The 23,381-nt window shown below is 39.2% G+C and overlaps 1 protein-coding gene across 3 annotated transcripts in view; it reads left to right on the forward strand.

Moving 5' to 3' along the window:
* Positions 1-313: 313 nt before the first annotated feature.
* Positions 314-23,381, forward strand: part of slc6a4a (solute carrier family 6 member 4a) — a 56,864-nt gene continuing 33,796 nt past the window's right edge. Inside the window, exons 1-5 of one of the 3 annotated variants that reach the window (XM_039757172.1) lie at positions 634-908; positions 2,786-2,914; positions 13,274-13,705; positions 21,965-22,099; positions 22,573-22,795. In XM_039757172.1, the coding sequence (XP_039613106.1) occupies positions 13,330-13,705; positions 21,965-22,099; positions 22,573-22,795 (734 nt within the window). In that variant the 5' untranslated portion in view covers positions 634-908; positions 2,786-2,914; positions 13,274-13,329. Of the gene's footprint in view, positions 443-633; positions 909-2,785; positions 2,915-13,273; positions 13,706-21,964; positions 22,100-22,572; positions 22,796-23,381 lie in introns of those variants that run through there. The other 2 variants (XM_039757170.1, XM_039757171.1) reach the window with 2 other exon arrangements.

Below are 23,381 nucleotides of genomic sequence, written 5' to 3' on the forward strand. Positions count from 1 at the left end.
CAGGGTGTGCCAGAATTCAGCCCATGCGGTTCACTGCCTACCGCCATCCATTCATTTTTCGTGTGCCTTTTTCCATAGGCAGAGTTGTGTGCGCAAAGCCGTCCATTATTATTTGGGAACAACTGAAATATACAGTATGCAGGCTGGGCAGTAACAACCGTCACCTTCCTCCTAGTTGACCCTCGTCCCTAAGCCTCTTCAGATTTCTCCCCTTGGTGACTCACTGGGCTGGTCCAGGCCACTCGGCGGCCTAATCCCTCCTAAATGAAAGCAGATAAGTGGTGCTGAAGTCCTTCCAGTTGCAGCATAAGATGCGCTCCGACCAACTTGGTACTCATTTTCTGCTCACTACCGATACCAGGAGTCTTTCGCAATCTCACCTGCCAGCAAAAAAATTGAGATACATCTGAAAACTGCACGGAAAGAACCAGGAGACAGATGAGTATGAAAATATTTATTTAACTAGAGTATCCCTTCACCTCGACCGCCTGTCTTGTTTAACTCTTTGGCATCGTTCACCTTGTCATCGTCGTAACATGCGGTTAAGTGGCATTGGGTGTACCGCGAAAAGAAGCTTTCTCCTTTCTTTCACAAGTGCAGCAGAACCTGACTGTATCTGAGACAGAGGGACGGACGTTTTCAAATATTGCCAAAGGAAAAAAACGGCATAAACCCAAGGTTTCAGTGTGACGTTGCGCAGAGTTTGTGGATGTGCCTGGTAGTGGATTATCTGAAATCAGCCCATGTGAGGGGGGCGGGCGGGCACTTTGAGGTAACGTACTAAAACTCATCCAGAGTTTGAGCAGGAACACTCGGCAAGGCAGCGAGCACAGAGCACGGAACTCCGGGGGTCGGCGACTGGGCTGTAGCTGAGCCTCCCCAAAGCAAGCAACCCAAAAAAAGAAGAGGTAAGTACGCACACTTGTGGCCGCTTATTTTAAAAGCCCATGGGGATGAATGATGTGTGACAGAGCTGTGCGAATGTGGCTTTTATTATAAATCAGTAATTAAAAATCATAAATGCACGATTTTCAAGACGAGTGACAAAATACGCATCCATAGTCACGCAGAACACACTTTTTTCTTTTTATTCACGGTTTTCAGTTTGTTTTTGTTTTTTGTTTTTTTAACTATAATTCGAAACTGGTTTTGCTTTAAATGTTTATATTATTTATCGGCGATCAAAAGAAAACTGCCGGCGAGGAGTTAAGTAGCTACGTTTGTAAATCACCTTGACTTCTTGGTTAGGATTTTACATTTTTCAAAGGCATGGGATTAAATATATTCCCTACTGCTGAAACATTTTCTTAATTTTTAAGTACTTTATAAAAATATTGCTCAATCTTGATTTCCAGTTAAACGGGTTAACTTGAGGCATTATTAATATTCAATTTTTTCTTTCCTTAAAAGAAAGCTTCACAATTTCTAATAACTACGCTTTAAATTAATTAATTAATTAATGAGCAAATTAATTAAAAGCAAATTCAGGAAGGTTAATTCAACAATCCCTTCAAAAAAATATGTAAAACTTGTTCCGGGACGTGGAATAATGGGTAATACGTAAAAAGAATTTTTCAGTATAAGTTTATGAAACAGAGCGAGTATAAAAGGATACACGGACTTAAGGGATTGCAAGAGTGTTAAAATCGTTGCATGCGAAGAAATGTCAGTTAAAATTTTACGAAAAATGTCACATGGTCAGGATTTAAAATTACATTTAATGTTTACTGTATAAAGAGAATAGATTTGAATTTTAGAAATACTTTATGAATGTTTTTACATATTTTGATTACTGATTTGAGCTAAAGGTTTCAGCAATTTCAATTATTTCTATTTATTACATGTTAACAAGAATAAAAAAAAGTTATTTTTTGAAAATGTACATTTGTTTTAAATGCGTTTTCATCTTAAAAAGAGTATTATCGTCGTTGTTCGATAATGGGTGCGAATGCCTCCTCTGTCCAGGTCTATTTGGAGGTTCCAAGTTCTCCACACTGGCGATAACTGGTCGTTAAATTGATGGATTGCTACTCGTGTTCCTTCTCACACTCCAGAGACACTCGAGGTAGTTTAAACGGCAGTTCCGAACTGGGCTACGGCTCCCCGGATCCTAAATTGGATTACGAGGGTTTGGGAAATGGGTGGATGGGGGATTAATTTACATCAATTCGAAATCCTTAAAGAGACGCAACCCCGTGGCGTAATAAGGCTTGCGTAAAACAGATAACAGGAGTGCAGAAAAGTAAAAATCGAATATTTATTCCTAACTGATGATTCCGAACGTTCATTTGAAGCAAGGCGAAATTAAAAGTCTGACCTTGAGGGGCAAACGGAACGTTCTGTGGGGATTGATTTTAAATTGCTGACTACCGTCTGCTTTTCTGGATGCAGGAGGTCAGCCGCCCTGTGGCTCACACTTAATCTCTAGATTAGTAGCCCAGACTCCTTTCTTGTGCAAATCCATGTTGACCCACTACTTGCATTCGTATTATTATATGGCGCCTTTCATAACCCTATTACTCTTCGCTAGTCGCATGCATGGGTGACAGTATTTAGCACCCCGAGACTACACTTTCGTCTCTATGTCCTATGCATGACATTACGGGACCCATTGGTCTTGTCCAAAGAGTCTCGAATGTCGCCCTCACTCCTGCGCAGCTGGATCAAGCACTATGTAGTGGTAATCCTATGGGGCTGATGATTTCGCTGTAATTGGTCTAATTTGTTGCTTTCTGCAAGAATGCTCTAATTTGTCTTAAATGATTTTCACATGTTTGGCTTGCAGTGGTCGTTGGTGAGGCGGCGCCGTGAGCTCGGCGGTCGGACTTGTGCCAGCCACCTGCTCTCTGAGGAGCGCTTTGAACCTGAGGCAGTTGAAGCAAGACATTTCGTGCAGCTTATGCAGTGATCGGAGGTACAGCTAACACCCGGGGGGGGGGCTAGACCTGCCAAATTGCGACGACTCCGTCCATTACCTAAACCTTTGACCTCACTCGGGTTAGACAGAAGACGGAGAAATTGAGGATCGATTCGGCAATCTGACTAATGATATCCTGTTTAAATCACTGGGTCACAGTCCCAACCTGTCACCCTATGTACAAACCCACTTAATCCAACAGGACGCAGTCTTGGAGCTTAACCTGGAAGCATCAGATGCAGCCATCTACCAAGGAAACTGTGAACTGTTTAGAATGATTAAACACTAAATAGGGGTTTGTTTGAATATTTTTGCAAAAAAATACCAAATGTAAATCTGCATTATTTTTTCTTTTTAAATTTGAAACATCTCTCCAGGCCTAGTGGATAAGGCACTGGACACTAATTACAAAAGAAACTCCTGTTATTTGTAAGTCACCTTGGTTCAAATTGCATTCTTTAGAAAATAACAGACAAGTGTTTTTTCACCAAGGTGTGACTCTTCTGATGAATTCCCTGAAAAAGGCAAACATCTTTTTTCCCCAATTTACCCATTATTCTGTTTTGCTTGGTTTATGACTCTTTCGAGTCCCAATCCTAATTTTGAATGCATTTAGCCATCCATCCAACTATTTTTAACCTCAGCGCAGTTCAGGGTAAAGTCAATTTATATTGATTTTGTTTTCATACAGCACTCCTGGGTACAAAGCCGCTCCCGTTTTGTTAAAATACAAAATAAATTAAATGAAACTGAAAAATCAGTAGTAGATTATGCAGTAGGAAATGCCATTGATGGGGTAACATCATAGGGAATTTAAAATCACTCCAGCATAATAATAATGTGAAGGGAAAATAAACTTTTGGGGCCTTTTGCAATGGCCCAGCATCCCTACCTCCCCAATATTCACTAAAAACCATCCCAATTCAGCAGCGGTAGTGCTCAGTAGGAGAACGCAAAACTTGATGCAAACTCAAGTTAGGACGCAGTTGCTGCCCAAGGATTTATTAGCAAAACAGAATTTTGCAGCCTAATATGATTTATGAATGCACAGATCCATAGTGACTCACCTCCCCATGCTGCTCTGCCCACTATTCATACGTGGTCCTACTTGTTGACTCAATAGTCCCGATGGGTAAATTCTGGGTAGCACCACAGCTGAGGAAGCAGTTAGGCAACATAAAATAATGTCAAACCCAATTCTGGAATAAATCCAGCTCTATTGCAGCAGGATTGGACACAATGTAGGAGGCAGTCCTGGATGGTCCACTCACACATCCAAACAAAGTCAATCCCAGATTATCAAATTGGAGATGTGGGAGGAAAGCAACAGACAGTAAAAAGCTGCCTCATAGCATCCAGGGTTTGAATTGTTCACCAACACTAAACGCTGCCCACAATATAAATAGTGTCTTTCCTTATCAATAGCTAGATGCCGAGGTATTTTAGGCTGCGAAGGTATTGCTTTTTTATTTTACTGTCTCACTTGGTAAGATCTAGGACCCTGGGATTACTCACAGTAGGGACAAGTGTACAGAGAGGGCAGTGAGGATCATACTATATAATGTGATACCCTCCTAACTACAGTAGAAGTCAAAATACCCACTTGCTCAGCTGAAAGACAAAAATTCCCTTTAACTCAAATAGATGAGCTGCTGCTCCCGAATAGGAGGATCCAAGTTCATAGCCATCCTCTGCAGAGTTGAAACTGAGCAGGTTAAGACAAGGGGATTGATGTCTCGCATTTTTGTGTTTGACCCAGAAGCACAATAATCTTATATCCTTTGAGGCCAGATGATCCAGTAGGTCAAGGAATTGAAAGCATTTCCCTGGTTTAAAACCATACTCCAGTGTATTAAATTCTGTCACCTAGGTGACTCTCAGAGGATCGAATCATGGCCCTACTAAGCTTGGTAATTTGTGTTCAGGTTAAATCCCAGCTCAGCACTCCTTGTTGAGACAACCCAGTTATTAAAGCAGTTTAAAACCAGGTGGATTCCATTTTATACCTCTATGCGCTGTAGAGATCAGTCCCCTAATTATTATATAAAACTTTGTGCGTGAAGATTTTCAGAGACCGTCCCAATTCACACCCTTGCACACTGCAGGTACCGGTGAGTAAAGAGTTATAAATCCAGAGTTGCCTAAAATACATTTTTTTTTCCAAATCCCCTGCACATTCCTGAACTAATACATTTTACTGTCTTGTGTCCCTCCAGAGTAGTCCAAGATCCAGTCTGCTTACCTCCTTATATTTCCTCTTCTAATGCCAGTTTTCCATCAGAACCTGGTGAAAAGATAAACCTAGTCGAACGTTTTACTTCCACAGCCTTTTTTCCAGAGTATCCCTTGAACCGCCCATGAAATACGGGAGTTGGCTCAGATCCTGTCCTTTATGAGCCAACCTAGCAATGTCTTCAGTGAATCCATGGTGACGTAGTGGTCACTGACTGGTTTGGCATGGACCATTAGACCCAAGGTGGGGACTGTACTCGAAGCACTAGTTTTGTTTTGGATTACAGACAAAGTTTAGTCTGGCCTCATGACCATATTCAGTGTGACTAGGAAAGTTCAGACAAGTGATGCAACTTGGTGATCTTAAAATGTTTGAGACAATTTTAATAGAAATGAATAAAACAAGAACTGAGGAGGTGACTTTTAGACACTGGTAATGTTTAGAGAGGACCTTATTTTACAAGCGAGAGATTAGCTATAAATCAAAACTATGCCCATAATTCAAGCCATTTTACATTTTTGGGCAAAACAAGCAGATTCTAGGGGAGTAAAACACTGGTTAATACAGACGATGGCTTCTTTCATTCAGAGCCAGGCACAGAGACCAACAGGCAATTAAACTGGGTTTAAACTAGTTTGACCTTATCCATTAAAATGTACACAGGCACTGATCAACCCATTTTAATGCCACAAGCATTATGTTACAGTGAGAAGTTAGTTAAATTTCTTTATGGCAATGTTTCCAAAGCCCATCTATCTACCGCACCATTAGTAGGAAACCAGATTGTCACAAAACGTTTCAGGAGATTCAAAGCCTAATAGATTAGAATTGGACTTTTAGTTTATTTAAAAGTGGTAAGACAGTCAGAGGGCAACAAGTCCACTTACCTTTCTGGTTTTCACACTGATTAATTCATTCTATTAGCAGTTTACTTGCTCTTTTCATGTTCCTGTGGGTCTCTCCTAGGTGTATGACACCCACATAAATTCCAAAGACTTTCGGTTGATCAGCAACACTAAAAATTGTCCCATTCTGTGCAAGTGCATGCATACTGGACAAAGTTGTTATAGTGACTCAAAGAAAGTAATACTTTACAAAGTACTAATTACTTTTCTCCAATTGTAAGAGGAATACTTACTCAATTACTAGGGAAAAAATGGTATCACTAATTACTTTATTTTTACATTACTCTCCAAACCCAGGCACAAAAAAATACAGCAAATGGAAAATACAAGAGTAACAAGCCAGCTGTCATTTCCACATTTTAAAAAAAGATATAGCCAATACCACTGAATACAATTGTGCAGATAAACAACAAATTGACTCACATTAGAACTGAGCCATTTTAAATATATGGTAGTTGGAAGCCTTTTGTTCACAAAAAGTAAACTTAATTAAAACTAAAAGGTCTAAATTATCATGAAATGTCCTAATTTGGAATGATAGTGAGAAATGTAATGATTTACTTTGAGGAAAGATGCATATAATAGGCCTAAACAAGATTAGTTGCATCATATATTTGACATATTAAAATGTGTGCTTTCATTTCAAAAATTTACGGTCTTTCGGGTCTGGTGAAACAAAAAGGAAGTACCCAAAAAGCTCTTCAGCTTGCATAACTAGATATCAAGAGGAGTCCAACTCATAAAAATTTAAGTGATTTCAAAGTATTCATAAGTAATTGTTATGGACACACAACAGACTTAACCACTCGAGCACGTAAAGGTGGAGTCGGTAAACGGTAAAATGAATACCTTTGAAGCGGCCAAAAGAGAAGAGCACTTGTTGTTCGGGTGCTCCCAGCTACCTGCAGCGTTTATTGTATAGCATAATCAACACGCCCGTAGCTCTCAGCCCTCTTTCCTTGATGTTCTTTACACTATCGCAAAATGAATCATTTACATTTTGTAATTAACAATTTTATATTTACTGACAATAGAGATAAAGACACGGTTACCTTAGCCGTACACGGACTTCTCAGTTTTTGCGGGAATGTTAAAGAGATGTGACGAAATAATCGAAATGCATGTCGGGATACACTGCTATATGACGCAGACAGTTTCCATTTGATTGGATATCGAATCCTTGCCGAGCTCGGAAAAACGGACTTTGTTTTGAGTATTGATCGAAATTGTACATTACGAGGAGCAAAACATATTAACGCAGCTAATATATGTTTAATTATACACCCACCCCACTGTTCACTTCTCCACTGCTTTCTTAAGATAGAATTTAATTCTCTCCGTAAAATATAGTCTTTCAAGTCGCTGTAAAAATAAAAATGCTAAATTTTAAAGCTTATTTTTATTTTTTAATAAAGACAAAGTCGACCTCAATACAATGCCAAAGTAAGTGAACTATCATGTAATGTGGTAAAATAATACTGATCAGTCTTTACTTCTAGACACTTGGGTGAATTACAATTTTGTTTTTATCTGGGATTTATTTGATATTGATGGAAGCATTTTAGGTTACCCCAAATTTATTTAAAAATATGGCTTCTCTGTGTCTTATCCTGAATTTATTTTAGTTTTGAATGCTATTCCTGTGAACTTGTATTGCCTTCTTGATCTATTTATTGGTATTCTAAAAATTTAACAATACATTTATTAGGATTCATATTCCTTACTTAAAACAGATTATTACAAGAGCGTTTAATTTATGGGGGACGGTTATTAAAGATAAAATGAATTGACAGAAAGCATGGTTAATTGCTTAGGAATATTTTCTTTTACAAAAGGTTTATGAATAATTGTGAATAAACTCTGCATAAAATGTACCCAGTTAATGCCCTTATAAGTAAAATGTTTCCAGATGTTGATATTAATTGTACATGTTGTAATTCACAACCAGAAGAAATTCAATATCTTTTCTTGATTGTCCTTTCTCTAGAAACCTATGGGAAGAAATATCTGCCTGGGTGGCACAAAAAAGTTTTTTTTTCTCATATTAAATAATATGATTTCTTTTATGAGAGCAGATCTCTTAATTATATTAATTTCTGGTCTTTTTTTATATTATTTGGAAAATATGCATAAATGTAAATCAATCAGTGATAGTCCCTTATTTCAGCTCTTCCTTACTGTTTTATGTAAAGTCTCCTCAACAAATTACAAACCATAAAGCTTTGAAGTTGGTCAAAGCCTTCCAGTCTATTGCCTAATGATTTCTATCCTTCTGAGACTATTATTGTTTGGTTGTTTTCTTTCTTACTTTTACCCTACTATTTTGAATGTATTATTTGTATGTTATTTATAAACATATGTTGCATATTACTGTATGTAAACTTTATTGTTGAAATAAAATCTCAGAAAAGATCAGGCATTTTCATAAAGGTGAACGTACACTACTCCCCCTGAGCAAACCAGTTGGGAGACACAGAAGGTGTAGCCACACTCACCTCCACCAACATTACATGAAATTGAATGCCCGCAAATCAAGACAAATATATATTATTTAAAAGAAAATGTGTAGCGAAATTCTAGTTAAGTACGTAACTTTAATGTGATTACAAGACTTTAAACCTTAACCTGATTATATTACGCTCATACTTTGTTAGGTTACAATAATGTGTTCCTTTATTTCGCGTTACCCAGACTCTCACCATGGACTGCCTTTCTCATGCAGGGCTTGATCTTTAACTTATGTCTCTTCTGGGTCAACAAAACTCTCTTACATTTCATTAGGAGCCTGAGGTCAAGGCTCATTCAACTGAATGAACTTGCCAAACCAAACAGAACCACTCTTACATGAGTAAGCATTACAAAGTAAAGATGCTAACCTCTTTTAATCATTTATTTGCCCCCAGAGCTGCCTGTTACAGAATATAATGTATGCTTATTATGTACACCAGCGTTTCTCAACCTTTAAGTATTTGCGACCCAAGTTTTCATAATAGTTTTAATCGTGCCCCCCCTAACATTTTTTTGAAATGTAGATGTATATTTTATTATACCTACTTAATTTTTATTGACATTTATCTAACTCTATATTTATTGTTCTTGTATCAGAATGTAGTTTAAGTTAATTTGCTTTGGTTTCAACAGATGTTTTTTTCATATTTTTGATTCTTGTTTTCTTTTTTTCACATCTTTGCGCCCCCCTTTTTGTTACTTCCGCCCCACAGGTTGAGAACCACTGATGTACACAAATGAACATAAGGTAAAATGAACAACTTTGAGCACATTGTGTCTAATGAAGTAACCAAGCTGCATAGACAAACTGGTAAAGGGTGGCTTAATGTCTCTCTCCTTGTCGACATTTACAGATCAAGGTGTGTTTATAGTTCATTAATATTTAAAAAACAATTATGCATCTCAAAAACTACTCGTGCAAACATTTTGCAAATTATAGGCCTAGTTCCATGAGTAAATAGAGCAGACTGTAAAACTTGTGGTTAAATTAAAAAATTCTACAGCATTTACCATTGGACATGTTGTGTCTTTGCACAGATTCAGATGGCACGCAGATTAACAACAGGTGTCGTCTTCCTTTATTCAATAACATGAACGATAATTGTATTTCCACAAAAAACAGAAAAAAAGAACCACCTGCTAATTGAAAGACTGCTGCTTCCTGGCTGTCGGTCTAGTTCCTTCTCAGTATCACTCTTTTCTGATCTGATGCAATCTTCCGCAATTTCCCCTTTAATATCCTGACTTTGACCTTTTGACGCTTACAAAAAAAACTTCACTTAAACTGAACTTTCTTTATATTGTTATACAAACAAATATGTAAAAGAGTCATTTCTATAATCATTATATTTAACATAACCCAAAAATATTTCAATGATTATAGTTCTTTGTTTTTCCTATACATGTCAGGACATAATTCAGACTGTGTCTGAAGAATATGGGGATAAGTACAGCACCAAAAAAACAGGCTTGGTACCTGTAACTAGGCAAATATGATGTTTGAAGAAGATATGTCAATTTACACAGACGTTATCATTGTACAAATGCTTTGGTATGCAGGGCGGATATCTTCGAAACCAATTGTTTTAAAATGTTGTATCTTTGCTGATCTCAAAAGTAAAATTTGTGCTTGGTTTATTGGCAAATCTAAATTCAGTCCTGGGGCAAACTGGGGAAGAGGTTCATACCCAGCCAGGAGGCCGTAATGGATAGAGTACAAAAATAGAGGCGTAACCTGGCCAGGATGGTCCTTAGTTTCTGATCCTGTTGGAATACCCAGATAATCGATGGTTCAGGGACAAATTGGTATTTTGAACAGTTTGTTCAAAGGTGCTGTGAAGAACAGACCTCCCTATTTCAGGGAGCTTCTGTATGACCCAGAATGCCATGACACTGGAAGTGCTCCCCGGTCTGATATAAAAAGAGGTGTCTCACCTCATACAGGGAGACAAGTGGAAGTTGACGACAGTCACAGTGGAGACAAAAAGAGACAAGGAGGTGCTTTATTGGATAGTGGTATGTTGCTGGACTGATTTGTTATTCTAATATGGTAATGTTACCCAGTAAATACCAGCTTCATTTTATCTTGAACTGGTGTGTGACTGAGTTGTGTTTAGTGTTTGGGCTTTGGGCACCCCCAAATGGGCACAATGGGCAATGCCTTATGCCTCATGCTACCATGATAGACTCCCTTACCCTAAACTGGTTTAAGTAGGTTTGAGAATTTTACATTTTATGTTTTAACCAAAGTGTCTTACAAGTCTTAAGAACTTAACCTTTTCCACCATTTTCATAACTTCATCAGGGTTACCCTATGGGTCAAGGTGTGGATTACAGTGGAAGCCTTGTTCTTAATTTTCCAGTTACTTAGCCACATTGACTTGGCAAAAAGGTGCCTCACTGAGAAGGGATTCTGGCCAAAATGGCACAGGACAGTGGATGACTTAACCCACCAAGGCCCAAAATGAGAGCAAATGAAATCCATCCAGCCTGGCAATGAGAGAGGTGTTGGGAATATCAGGGACAAGCCCGTTTTGTATGTGCCCTCTATGCCACCCCCTAAATACATGCAGACACCTGAAAATTCTACGGAAGAGTAGTCAACAGGGATGCTGGAACATCCAGGACCATCAATGGTCACTTCATAGCTGTTTGTAGTTGATGGTATACCTTGCCCTCTCAAAGTATGCCATCCAAAGGACTGGCTTTTCCCAGATGACATTGAGGTGAAGCAGCCCAAAATGTGTTACAGGCATGTGAACGTAGCATTAATGAGGGGGGCACAGGCAATAGTTTATAGGTGAAGATGGGCAATTTAAGTGCTTTTTTTCCCCCAAACTACACTTTCTACACAGTCAAGATATAAAAAAGGATAAGAAACAAATCTTCACCTACTGTACATGAAGGTACAAGTGCTCCATTGACCTGCATCTGTTTTTGCATTGGCTCTTGTATTCATTCATGTGACTTTTCTCACTCAACTACGTTTTTCTATCCACACCCTACATTTCAACATTGTTTGTTAAATGGAGGCTCTGAATTGGCCCAATAAGAACAAGTGATTGTGTCTGGCAATGGAGTGGCATCCCATCCAGAACTGGTAACTGCCTTGACCTAATCGCAGGCATCTGTTTCCTGTAATTTTATAAGAATGTTCAGAAAATGGATAGATATATGGACTGTGTAAATGAATCAATCATTTAGGCCAGGGGTGTTAAATTCAGATCCCGGAGAGCCAAAGTGGCTGCACATATTCATTCCTGACACATTTTTAATTAGTAAACCATTATCTCTGCTTAATGAACAGGCTTATTTTTTGCCGTAATTTTAAGTGACTTCTTTTTAAGATCATGGGTTAGGTGTGTGCAGGTCATTAAGTGACAATGTGGGTGGATCTACTTTGAAATATTATGGACTTGGAGTTATCCTGTATAGAATAGAATATGTTTATTTTAGAACAAAATGCACATCCAGACACACACACAAACACACACACAGTGAGGTCAGTCTCAGGTGAGATTTGCATGTGGCTTTGTACTGCCTTCACATTTATAGCCTCATCCCTTGATAAATAGGTCTGGGGAGACAATGGTTCATCTTGGAACCCACTTGCGCCCAAACACAAACCCATATCTATCTCATTTGTTTTGGTATTTGTTTTGTTCAGTCCAGAGTCTCAGAAGGCCAGAGCCTATAACGGTAGCATCATGTACAAGATAGAAACCAAGCCTAGACTGAGTGCAGGATATCAGTGGACACACTCATAAACAATATACCAATTTAGTTTTCAATCAGTCTTTAGGTTATACAGCACACCGCACTACTACAAGGTACTGTACAAAATAAAAAAGAATATCACCTAATCCAAAGAGAAAATAAATGAACAAAAGATACTAAGGCGCTAGAGATAGGCCACCAATGGCTTTAAACAAATGAAATTAAAAATGCAATAAGCAGAGTTTGGTAATATGGAACTATATTGAAATATTGCATATGAAAGAGTGGAACTGCTGTTCTTGATCAGCTGAGACCCACAGGACACTTTAGTACAGTCCACTCACCTCACTGTATGTCTGTGGAGTGAGAAGGAGAAACCTAAATGTCTGAGCTCACAGGGAGGATTCTTCGAACTGAGACCCCAGTGTTGCAAGGTGCCACAACTACATGATTTGCCACACTTGTTTTGGTGCAAATTGACACCCTTGCACAAGTATACATTTTTCATCTGTAGAAATTTTCCTCCTATTATAAACTATAAACTACTTTGCCCTCCTCAGTCATTAATACCACCATGATCAGCTATTTCCCTACTACCCAGCTATGACAGATTAGTGGAGTCCAGTCATTGCAGAAGACCTGTCCAACAGTAAACATTTCGAACAGGTCGCATTAGACTTAAGCTGCATGTCTATGGGGGGTGGGATTAAAACATAGAGAGAAGGTGCAAACTTCACCCATGGATGCTGATCACAACACCAGTTTCCTGGAGCTCTGCAGCAACAGTGCTAACTGCTGCACCACCATGCTGTCCCTAATGTATTACTAAAAGTCAAAAATCACACAGCTCTATTATGCTGCTCTTTGCCATTAATTTTCTGTTTTTCAACCTTCCAAATCTTTTCATCTTGTAAACCTATCAAAACCCAGTTTACTAAATGATGATAGACAGCTGATATATTCAATTTTTGTCTTTTTTTTTTTTTTTAACAGGAGATGGGTGCCAAAATGTCAAATTTACCATCTGTGTCACAACCTTAGCCATCAAGATGGAGGCAGAGCACCCGGAGACGACCGAAAGCTGCCCTCTAACCTGCACCCCTGATACTCAACTGCCACGAATCAATGGACTGCTAATTCAGGGAAGCAATGGCAGCCAAACTGGGCTGGACAAGGAGATTGGGAGAGCCAAAGGCAGTGATACAGCTGGACAAGTGTCCAATGGCTACCCTTCGGCTCCACAGACTCCAGCAGAGGGCACAACCACAGCCTGTCCACGAACCTTAGTAGTTCATCAGTTGACCCCCAGCATCCACAGGGAGACCTGGAGCAAGAAAATGGATTTTCTTCTATCTGTGATTGGCTATGCTGTGGATCTTGGCAATGTGTGGCGCTTTCCCTATATATGTTACCAGAATGGAGGAGGTAAGTTGGTTCAAAGAGTCTTACAAAGTGCATTTTGTTATTTTGCTATACAACCAAGTGAGGAGAGGTGTTTTTTTGTTTTTTTTTCTGCAATATTCATGATTTACTATGAGTGACTTATCTTCCACCCCAGCCCTTCAAATGAGCAGAATAGTCTAGACAAGATGCAGCCAGGTTGATGGTTTTCCCCATGAACTAAAATGGAGGTTCACAGCCCACTGTTCTGTCACACTACAAAAGGTGCTGCTTCAAGGTTCCGGTCAACCAGTTATGTAATCTTTGGCAAGGCTGGCCAGGCTCTAGACTGCAGATTCTCTCATTATCACTAGGTGACAGGTGTATTGGGGAGACATTTCCCATCTGGCATGGGTACAACCAGCCAACAACATCTGCTCATGTACAAGCTGACAGGCTACTTGAGGAAGTTTCACTATGGGCTATTCAGATGTCCCTGAATGACCAACCTGACCACCCCTTTTGAGCTCTAACATCACATTACAACAAGCAAGACGAGAACAGGCCATTCAGCCGAACAAAGCTTTCCAGTCCTATTCATCCTTTTCCTTTCTCCTGTAGTGAGGATGACTGAACCTGTTAGAGGTGAACCAGGCCAGAAAAACACCTGCTATTGTTCACCTGTAACTCACGTGTGAGGAGAAGTTTGGGTTGTTTGAGCAAAGTTTAGTGAAAGATTTGTCCTTCCTTGTTTCCATGGAAGTAGATGTTGGCCGAAGTGTTTGAGACAGAGGTGTCTGAAAGGGGAACAACTGAGAGGTGGTCATATTCCCATAAAGGGTGTAACCGGTGAACATTTCTACCCCTCTTTCTGTCTGTAGTTGGTTTGACTTTTCACCTCTGCAACTAATAGACATTTCCATTATGATTCTGTCTTTAATGATGATGATTAATCTGCCTGTTGTATACCTGTTAGGTTCATCCAGTTTTCTCCAGAATTAAACTGACTGATCTGCTTGTGGAGTAGCTCTCATTCTGAGGCATAATATGGAAATATTTCTGCCTATTATTGAGCTGACTCAACTACCTCAACTGTAACTGTGAGGAGTTTCTGCTCCTATTATATTCTATATCTGGGAGGCGTTCACTCTATGAATTGTCTCATCTACTTGTCGCATAATTGGGAGGCACTTCTTATTTTTGTCTGTAAGAGAGCTGACTGGTCTGCCTGACATGTAATTAGGAAATACATCTGTCATATTTCAGTATATAGTGGTTGAGGCTGGTCACATTTAGGTGTAACTGAAAGACATTTCCGAGTTTTTATTCTATCTATATACAAGACTGAGTTGTCTAACATAATTGTGTAGCACGTCTTATTTTACTGAGTAATGGACTGACTGGTCTGTTTTGCATAATACAGGGAGGTTTCTATCATACATCTGTCTCTAGTGCTACTGGCAGGACTAGCTGAAATATAACTGGGAAGAGTCTCCTATTTCTATATTTAACAGGCCTCACTATTTTCCATGTGGTGGTAATGAGAGTCAGTACTTCTAATAGATGATACAAGGTTACTGTTCCACTGAAATGCCCTGTGCGTGGGGCTGCTTTTTGTCTATGCCGCTACTTTATGGATTTACTGAGGTGTATATTGGAGGTGTCATCTACTGTATCTTCCGGGTGAAAGTTTCACTCTTATTTCAAAGTGTAATGTCGCTGACTGGTCGGCCTGAGGAGTAATCAGGTGACGGTTCTATTCAATTTCTGCCCAAAGCTCTAGTGATTGAACTAACTTTGTTGTAACTGGGAGGCACTTCTGTTTCTTTCTCAGAGGAGATTAATCTACCAATAGATAGAGTGGGTTTAGATGGTAGGGATAATGTTTCATTAATATGATGGAATTCCTTGAGAAAGCAACAAAAGCATACAATAAGAGAGATGCATACAATATTACTTACCTTGATTTTCAGAAGGCTTTGGATAAGATACCACATGAGAGGTGTCTAGATCTGGGTCTGGAGGTATCCCAGGTTATATATCTCTCTTTCCTGGGCTATGGGTGAGATATATGGAGGCAATGGTGACCTTAGAGCCATTAAGGATCTCCATGCAGTCCCAGATTGCTGGTCCTAGCACCTGGAGTTGAGATTTTAAGAGGTTTAGTTTACCTGCTGTAGGCCAATGCCCCACAGGCCTGTATTGAAAATCGCTAACCCTGCTTAACCCTTAAATGAAACCCCTAAGTTGATACTCTCCTTCCACCTAAACCTCTGAGACCAGAAAAATATACATCAGTTAATATTAAAAGAGATTATCTCATTTATTAAAGTACAAAGATAAAGGATTAAATGTAAATTCTATCTAATATAATACTTTAACCTTTTGCCTGATTTAACCATTAGCTTCTGTAATAGAGTTATCAGTAATAAAAGAAAAAATCTATTCTTACAAAAGATCAGCAGCAATGATAAAGATTCAGACCTTCCTCTCTATCTTCAAGTTGTCTGTATCTCACAGGGTTTCATTTATTTAGAAATTTTATGCAAAAATGGGTACTTTTAGAAATAACAACTTTTTAATTGACTTTTGCCCTACCCAGAAATGTCCCTTCTTAGAAGATATAATACTTCTTTTGAAATCAAGTTTCCTTTTATGTTGAATAATTCCTAGCACATATGATTTAAACTACACATTTTTTGCATAAGTAACCTTTCCTTATTTCTAATTCTGTCTTTATGTGCATTTGTCATACGCTTCATATTTACTATTATCTAAAATCATTGCTATGATTAAATAATCAGCTAATCATTGTAAAGTATAATACTTAAGAAAAAAAAACAAGTCTAAGAGGTTCAGTTTTTCATAGAGCACTTAAAAGAGGAAGTGTTTTTGTGGTTTTAACTGATATCTTTATCTTTATGTTCGGCACATGGCTCAATTTTCAGGTCTTTTTGCCTTTCATGCATTCTTATGCAAATCTCAATTTTTTGAAATCTGAGATCCTCCAGTCCATTTCTGACCCAATTTGGTTGTTGTGCCAGGTTTTCAGTGGTGGGCTAGGGTGGTCTGTTTCCTCAACACAGGTTAGTATTCAAACTAAAAGAAGTGGGAATTCAAGGCACTGTGTGTAGGGGGGCACACAGTTGGCTTAAATGCTACAGACAAAGGGTTATGGCAAATTAAACCTTTTCACAATTAGGTGATGTAATTCAGGGATTAGTGCTGGGGCTGCTGCACTTTTTAGTATACAAAAGTACATAAACAATATGGATTAAGAACATTAACAACAAGTTGGACACATTTGCAGATGATACTAAACTAGGTGAAAGGGCAAATAGTGCAGAATCCACAAAATCATTACAGAGGGACATGGAAAGAATTATGACTTGGACAGATTTGTGTCAGGTGAAATTTAATGTAAGTGAATGTAAGGAATTACACATTGGAAGTAAAAATGTTGGATTTGAATACACAATGGAAGTCTGAAACTTGAAAGTACACCTCATGAGATGGAACTAGGAGTCCTAGTAGTGTTGTCATAGCTCCATTAAGACAGTGTACAGAAGTGATGAAGAAGGCTAACAGGATATTAAGTTAGGTTACATATCACGATGTGTGGAGTACAAGACAAGGGAGGTTATTCTTATATTGTAAAACACACTAGTGAGGCCTCATCTGGAGTACTGGGTACAGTTTTGGTCTCCATATTAAAATAGGTGTAAAATTGGTAGAGAAAGTCCAGAGAAATGTGACTAGACTGATCACAGGACTGAGAGGTATGAGCTATGAAGAGAAACTGTAAGAGTTAACTAAACATTCTAAGAGTGACAAGACTGAATTGTTTAAAATTATGAAGTGCAGTGGATCTGAGTTGTTACTATAAAGTAAATTCTTCAACAAAACCACAGAAACACAGTTGGAAAATTGTTTAAGGGGAAATTTTGCTAAAATGTTAGAAAGTTCGTCTTCACACAAATAGTCATTGACACAAAAAATAATTTACTAATCTTGACTCAACATTATTCTTAAGAATGTAGGCGAAGCTAGGGCAAGGCTCACAGCTTAACACAGTTTTGAAACCACAATCCTAAAGTCATTGTGGATGTCTGCTTTCACTTTTTTCTCTTTTTTTAGCCCTTTATAATGTAATGCACACACAGCTTGGGTAATCATCTGTATTATCGTGGTATTTCCCTCCACTTGCCCTTTTACCTGTTTCCTCAAGGGTAAGGGTTCTCGTCAAGTTCGTTATCGGGTTGGTCTACTGTTGCACTTTAAGATGAACACACACACACATAGATAAACACACATACAGACCCTAACCACAACAGTGCTCCATGAATGACACACACACGCTGATTAACCCTTAGCACTTTAAACCACACAAGTGCTATAGGAATAACAGCCTGTCATTCAGCACTTCAAGAGACTTACTTATTTTCGGCACGAACAACAATACGATGTTTTAGTGATATCTCAGACCTAAATATTACTTTTGGTCTACAAGAATACATTTAAACATACAAAGACTCCGCACTCTTGACTATAGGCCATTCATCAGCCAAGAATACCTTCTTTCTCATATTTGTTCCTTCTGTTGAGTATAGCGCTCTTCACTCTCAGCCATATAAACCTCGCAGCACAGAAATAATGGCAAAAATCCGGCTGTCACCAGGTGCTCAAAGAAATCTAACTTATTACTTCAATCACTCTAGACATTAAGACAAAGCATTGAAAGTTAAAAGCAGCATGGTATTTATTACAAGAATAATAATACCACAAGAACAAAGAATACTAGAAAATAGGTAGTGATAGGAAAGTCTGAATATATATAGTCTTTAGAAAAAGCTTACGAAAAAGTTACAGATGACAAGGATGAATGTCCCAGGGAGGCGTTTTGATTTAGCAATCGATGTTCATGATGCCTTTCTGACGACCAGGGCCGTCTTCGTCCGTTCCTCTTCTTCTTTCTTCTTCTCCCTTTGCTTCTCTTTCTTCTCCCTTTGCTTCTCTCTTCTTCTTTCCAAACCAAGGCATATTTATTATGAAATGTCAAGCCTTGGTTTCACAACACATGCACCTGATTGGCTGGCTGTCAAAATGATTGATGAATTAATTCATTGTCCGTTTTCCCACACAACAAAACCTTTGATGTACTTTGAGGCATCAGTAGTTCTTCCTGTCCTAGGCCATAAAGCAAATTGTTGTTCCAGATGTCCATCCATCAATAGCCTGAGGTTTCACCTCAGCATCCTTTCCCGGGCTATAAAACCAAATTAGCACGAAGCTATGAACAAGTGTTATAAAAGTAAAGTGTAAGGGAAGAAAAACTGCTTTAATTTGTTAATTTCATCTGTTGTCTTGTCTTGAACAAAATATAATGGAAACCAAAATGTACAGATTTTATACACCATAACATCATCTAACTACAAAAAGGATACCTTTTAATTTTATTTTGCAATGCAAGAATCTCTCATATAATTTTTTTAAACACTTTTTCAATAAAATAAACTTTGAGAGCTTGAACCTTCCCAAGAGAATCAGAAACAAATAAAGAAAGAGATCAGAGTCCATTGCTGGGCAGTGTCACACGCTACAAGAGGCAAAGTAGGAAAACAGCATGAAGCTGGCCTCTGGGGTGGAAATCCTTAAAAAACATGCATAAAGAATGAAAATCCCCCAGGCAGGAAAGTAGCCAGGGTCCTAGGGTAGTGTAGCTGCCCACTATTTCAATGTGCTACACTGTGATAAGTCTCATCGACTGATCTGCTACACCTCACCAACCTATTTAGGACAGGGTAAAGTCTGAAATGAGAGTCAAAACTATAATTGTATTTCATTCCAAGCTCTCCCCAACCCTTACCAAAATCCACTTACATTATTATCAGCAAAGAATGCAATAAAAGAAACTCTACTCTGCTGTTGTGAAACATGTAAAATAAAATTATGTCAACACCCTCTCACCCAGTTTTCGACACCCGCCCCCCCCAAGTCTCAATTTCAAATTTAAAACATTTCTTCACTTTTATCACATTACACATTCTTTAGTCCATAAATATAAACTACAGATTAACACAGACAAAACATAGAGTCCCGTTTTAAAATAACTGTAGCAAAAAATGGAATGTGATATGAGCCCACAAAGCATTTAAAAAGAAATGAACTCCGACAAATACAGTAGAGCCTTATGAAGCTCACCATGTTAATGTCAGGAGTGCCCATTCACCAGCCGTTCATTTTTTTCCCTGATCTTCTCTTGAGCTGCTCCAGTACTCTGCCAGGCTTGGTGTTCAAGGTGACCACCTCTCCCAATAACTGACCTCCAAGTTGGTGATTTCAGTTGGTTTTAATTTTCCATTCAATACCACAGCTGCCTTTGTCCTCTAATACTGATGTGTTCCAAAGGTTATGTTTTGGACTTTTAGTTTTTTTTTTTTTGTATCGCTTTTCAAAAGCCTTCTAGTGGCACCAAAACATACATCCATAATAACATGCAATACTCAACTAAAACACTCTCACCAAAGGACCATCAAGAGACATCAACCCTCTTACCTTGAAGTTTACAGGTACCAAATGCTCCATCAGAATGGTGAAATAGACATAGCAGCACAGGTAAACAGAAAAGAAAAAGTGAACCTGCTGTTTGTTGGTGCCACAACTCTAATAATAATTGACAACTGTAATAAAAGCAAAATCCCATGGTGACAAGCTACAGCTCTAACAATAATCAATTTTTAATAATGACAATACCTGCTCACAGTAATGTTGATGATGGAATGAACCATGCCTATAGTGAGTTAGGTACATTTGCAGGGGTACACACTACCTCAGAGCAGGTGCTACTTGATTTCTAAAACTTTTTGGTGGCAATATTTTACTCTTACAGTCTAAATATTTACACTGGTGTGAAAGGACTGATTTTGTATTCAACATAAAGGTCTTTTTTATCATCACTTGTATTATTATTATTATTATTAATTACATTTGTATAGCACTTTTCTCACTACTTGAAGTACCTTACACCGACAGACAGGAATCACTTCAACCACCACCAATGTGTAGCATCCTCGTGGCTAATGCAGCAGCAGCCATTATTGCACCAGTGTGCTCACCTCACATTAGCTTTAGGTGGTAAAGGAGTGAGAGAGACAACTAGACACAGGGAATGATTAGGGGGCCAGAATGGACAAGGCTGTGAAGGGCAATTTATCCAGGACATTGGAATAAAGTCTGCTCTTTTCATAAGATACCCAGGGATCTTTAATGACCACAGGCAGTCAGGATCTTGGTTTAAAAATTCATCCAAAGGACAGCCCCATATTTACAGTGCAGTGCCTCCAGCACTGCATAGGGACATTGTGATCCATACGCAGACCAGAAGGTAATCTTCCCTGGCTGATCTCACCAACACCTCTTCCGGCAGCAACCAAAGCTTTTCCTAGATGGTCTCCCATCCACCTACAGGCCAGGCCCAAACATGCTTATGTTCTGGTGGATGACCTGTTCTGAAGTGCGTGTTGTATGGTTGCTGCCATGTACAGTGTACAGTGAAATTCTTACTTGTATATTACATACACAAGAATCACAGAAGATGTGGCACTTAATTTGCTCAGTTGACTACACATATGACAGTTGAGCGACCTTATTACATACAGGTAGAAACTTAAATCAAAAAATGCAGGTCTTAATAGTTCTATAGCATGATCCACCTCATCATTATCTGTAATCAAGCCTATAATGGTAGAATGTCCGTAAACCTCATGATTGTACTGGAGATATATCTGGCCATATGGTCATGGGTGAATAGGGAGTACAGCAGACGGCTTAGTACACTACCCTGGGGGGTACCAGTATTCAGGATCAGCATGGAGATGGTATGTCTGCCAGTGCATATGTACTGGAGTCTGCCAGTTGGATAGTCCAAGATCCAGTTGCACAGAGGCACTGAAACCCAGGACAAAGAGCTTGGTGAACAATTAGGAGGGTATTACACGGGGGAGTGGGTATGTAAGATCCTTAAAAACTGAAATGAGGAAATAGACAGGTTTGAGAACAGGACCCAGTCGAACCCAGAAGGGCTGAACACTGTCATTGGCAATTAGCCACCTTCTTAATACTTGCAGCCCTTGCATCAGGCGTCAAACTTGGGGAAAGTATTTAACTTGTACCTGAAAAGATTTAATTTCCAGCATCAGATTAAAACAAAAAGTTGACTGGTTATATGGTGACTTGGTATGGCTATTGTAGTTCCATCTTTTTTTATGCTGTATGAACCTGTGTCTGGCATGTTCTTCCTTGCAGGCGCCTTTCTGCTGCCCTACACATTGATGGCACTCTTTGGTGGAGTCCCCTTGTTCTATATGGAGCTTGCTTTGGGCCAGTACCATCGCAGTGGCTGCATCTCCATCTGGAAGAACATCTGCCCTATATTTAAAGGTAGGCTGTTATGATCAGTCCATCAGTTCCCAATGATGTCCATTGTTGGATTCACACTTTGCTCATTCATTATGTTTTTTTTCTGCGGTGGGCTGGTGCCCTGCCTGGGGTTTGTTTCCTGCCTTGCGCCCTGTGTTGGCTGGGATTGGCTCCAGCAGACCCCCGTGACCCTGTAGTTAGGATATGGTGGGTTGGATAATGGATGTATTATGTTGTTTTAAAATTAATTAAATGTAAAACTTTATAAAGATCAAAAGCAGAAAAGGGTACTGTTTTGAGAAATACAAGGGGGCAGTAATGTAGTAGCTACTTCAAACTGGTTTATTATTTTGCTTGCATTACAAAGCACTCAGCATGAAAGGTGCTACATAAAATAAAGATTAATTGGACTAGTAGGTGTTGTTTATATTTCTTGCTGTACTTTGGATGCCCCCTTGGAGGCTACTCTCATCTTCAGCATTTCTCTTTACTAGGAATCGGCTTTGCCATCTGCATCATTGCCCTCTACGTTGCCTTCTACTACAACACCATCATGGCGTGGGCTCTTTACTACTTCTTGTCGTCCTTTAGCTCCCAGCTGCCATGGGTCAGTTGCAGCAACCCATGGAACACACTCAACTGCACCAACTACTTCTTGAGCCCAGGCAACATGAACTGGACGAATCACTCTACATCCCCTGCCGAGGAGTTCTATACGTAAGTGCACGTAAGTGCTGCCTGCACTGGGTTACCCTGGCGTTCAAAGGGACACTTGCATTCATGAGGCACAAGGAAGAAGGCAGAGTCCTCACAGTGTGTTAGAGGAAGCTATAATGACTGCCCTGCTTGTCAACCAGAAGCTAAGAGTTACTGTGTCACTGGTGTTGAGAAAAAGCAGACCAATGTGTGCCCCAGTGGCACAACTTGAGTTGTGGTGGAGAGTCATTTATTGTTTATTTGTTCATTTACATGTGTAGTGATTTGTTATATATCAATCTTTACATTTGTTCTTCCAGGTACCACAATGGTTAGCACTGATTCCTCACATTTTGCAGGCCTTAGGGTAGATTAACCATCAGGCAGGGATGCAACACAGAACTCTGAGCCCTATACATAGGCAGTCTCTGTGGGCCTCTTCCTCTCGAAAACAAACTTCATTCCAGGCTTCAAGGACTTTCCTCTCCCAGCAGACCGTGGGTAATCATTACCTGTTCTCCCCCCACTATGACGCCCATGCACAAGGTCACACTCTGTATGGAGTTTGCATGCTCTCTTTATTTTCACATAGTTGTTCCCTTCCATA

Source organism: Polypterus senegalus, chromosome 6, assembly GCF_016835505.1.
Source record: "Polypterus senegalus isolate Bchr_013 chromosome 6, ASM1683550v1, whole genome shotgun sequence".
Taxonomy (NCBI): Eukaryota; Metazoa; Chordata; class Cladistia; order Polypteriformes; family Polypteridae; genus Polypterus; species Polypterus senegalus.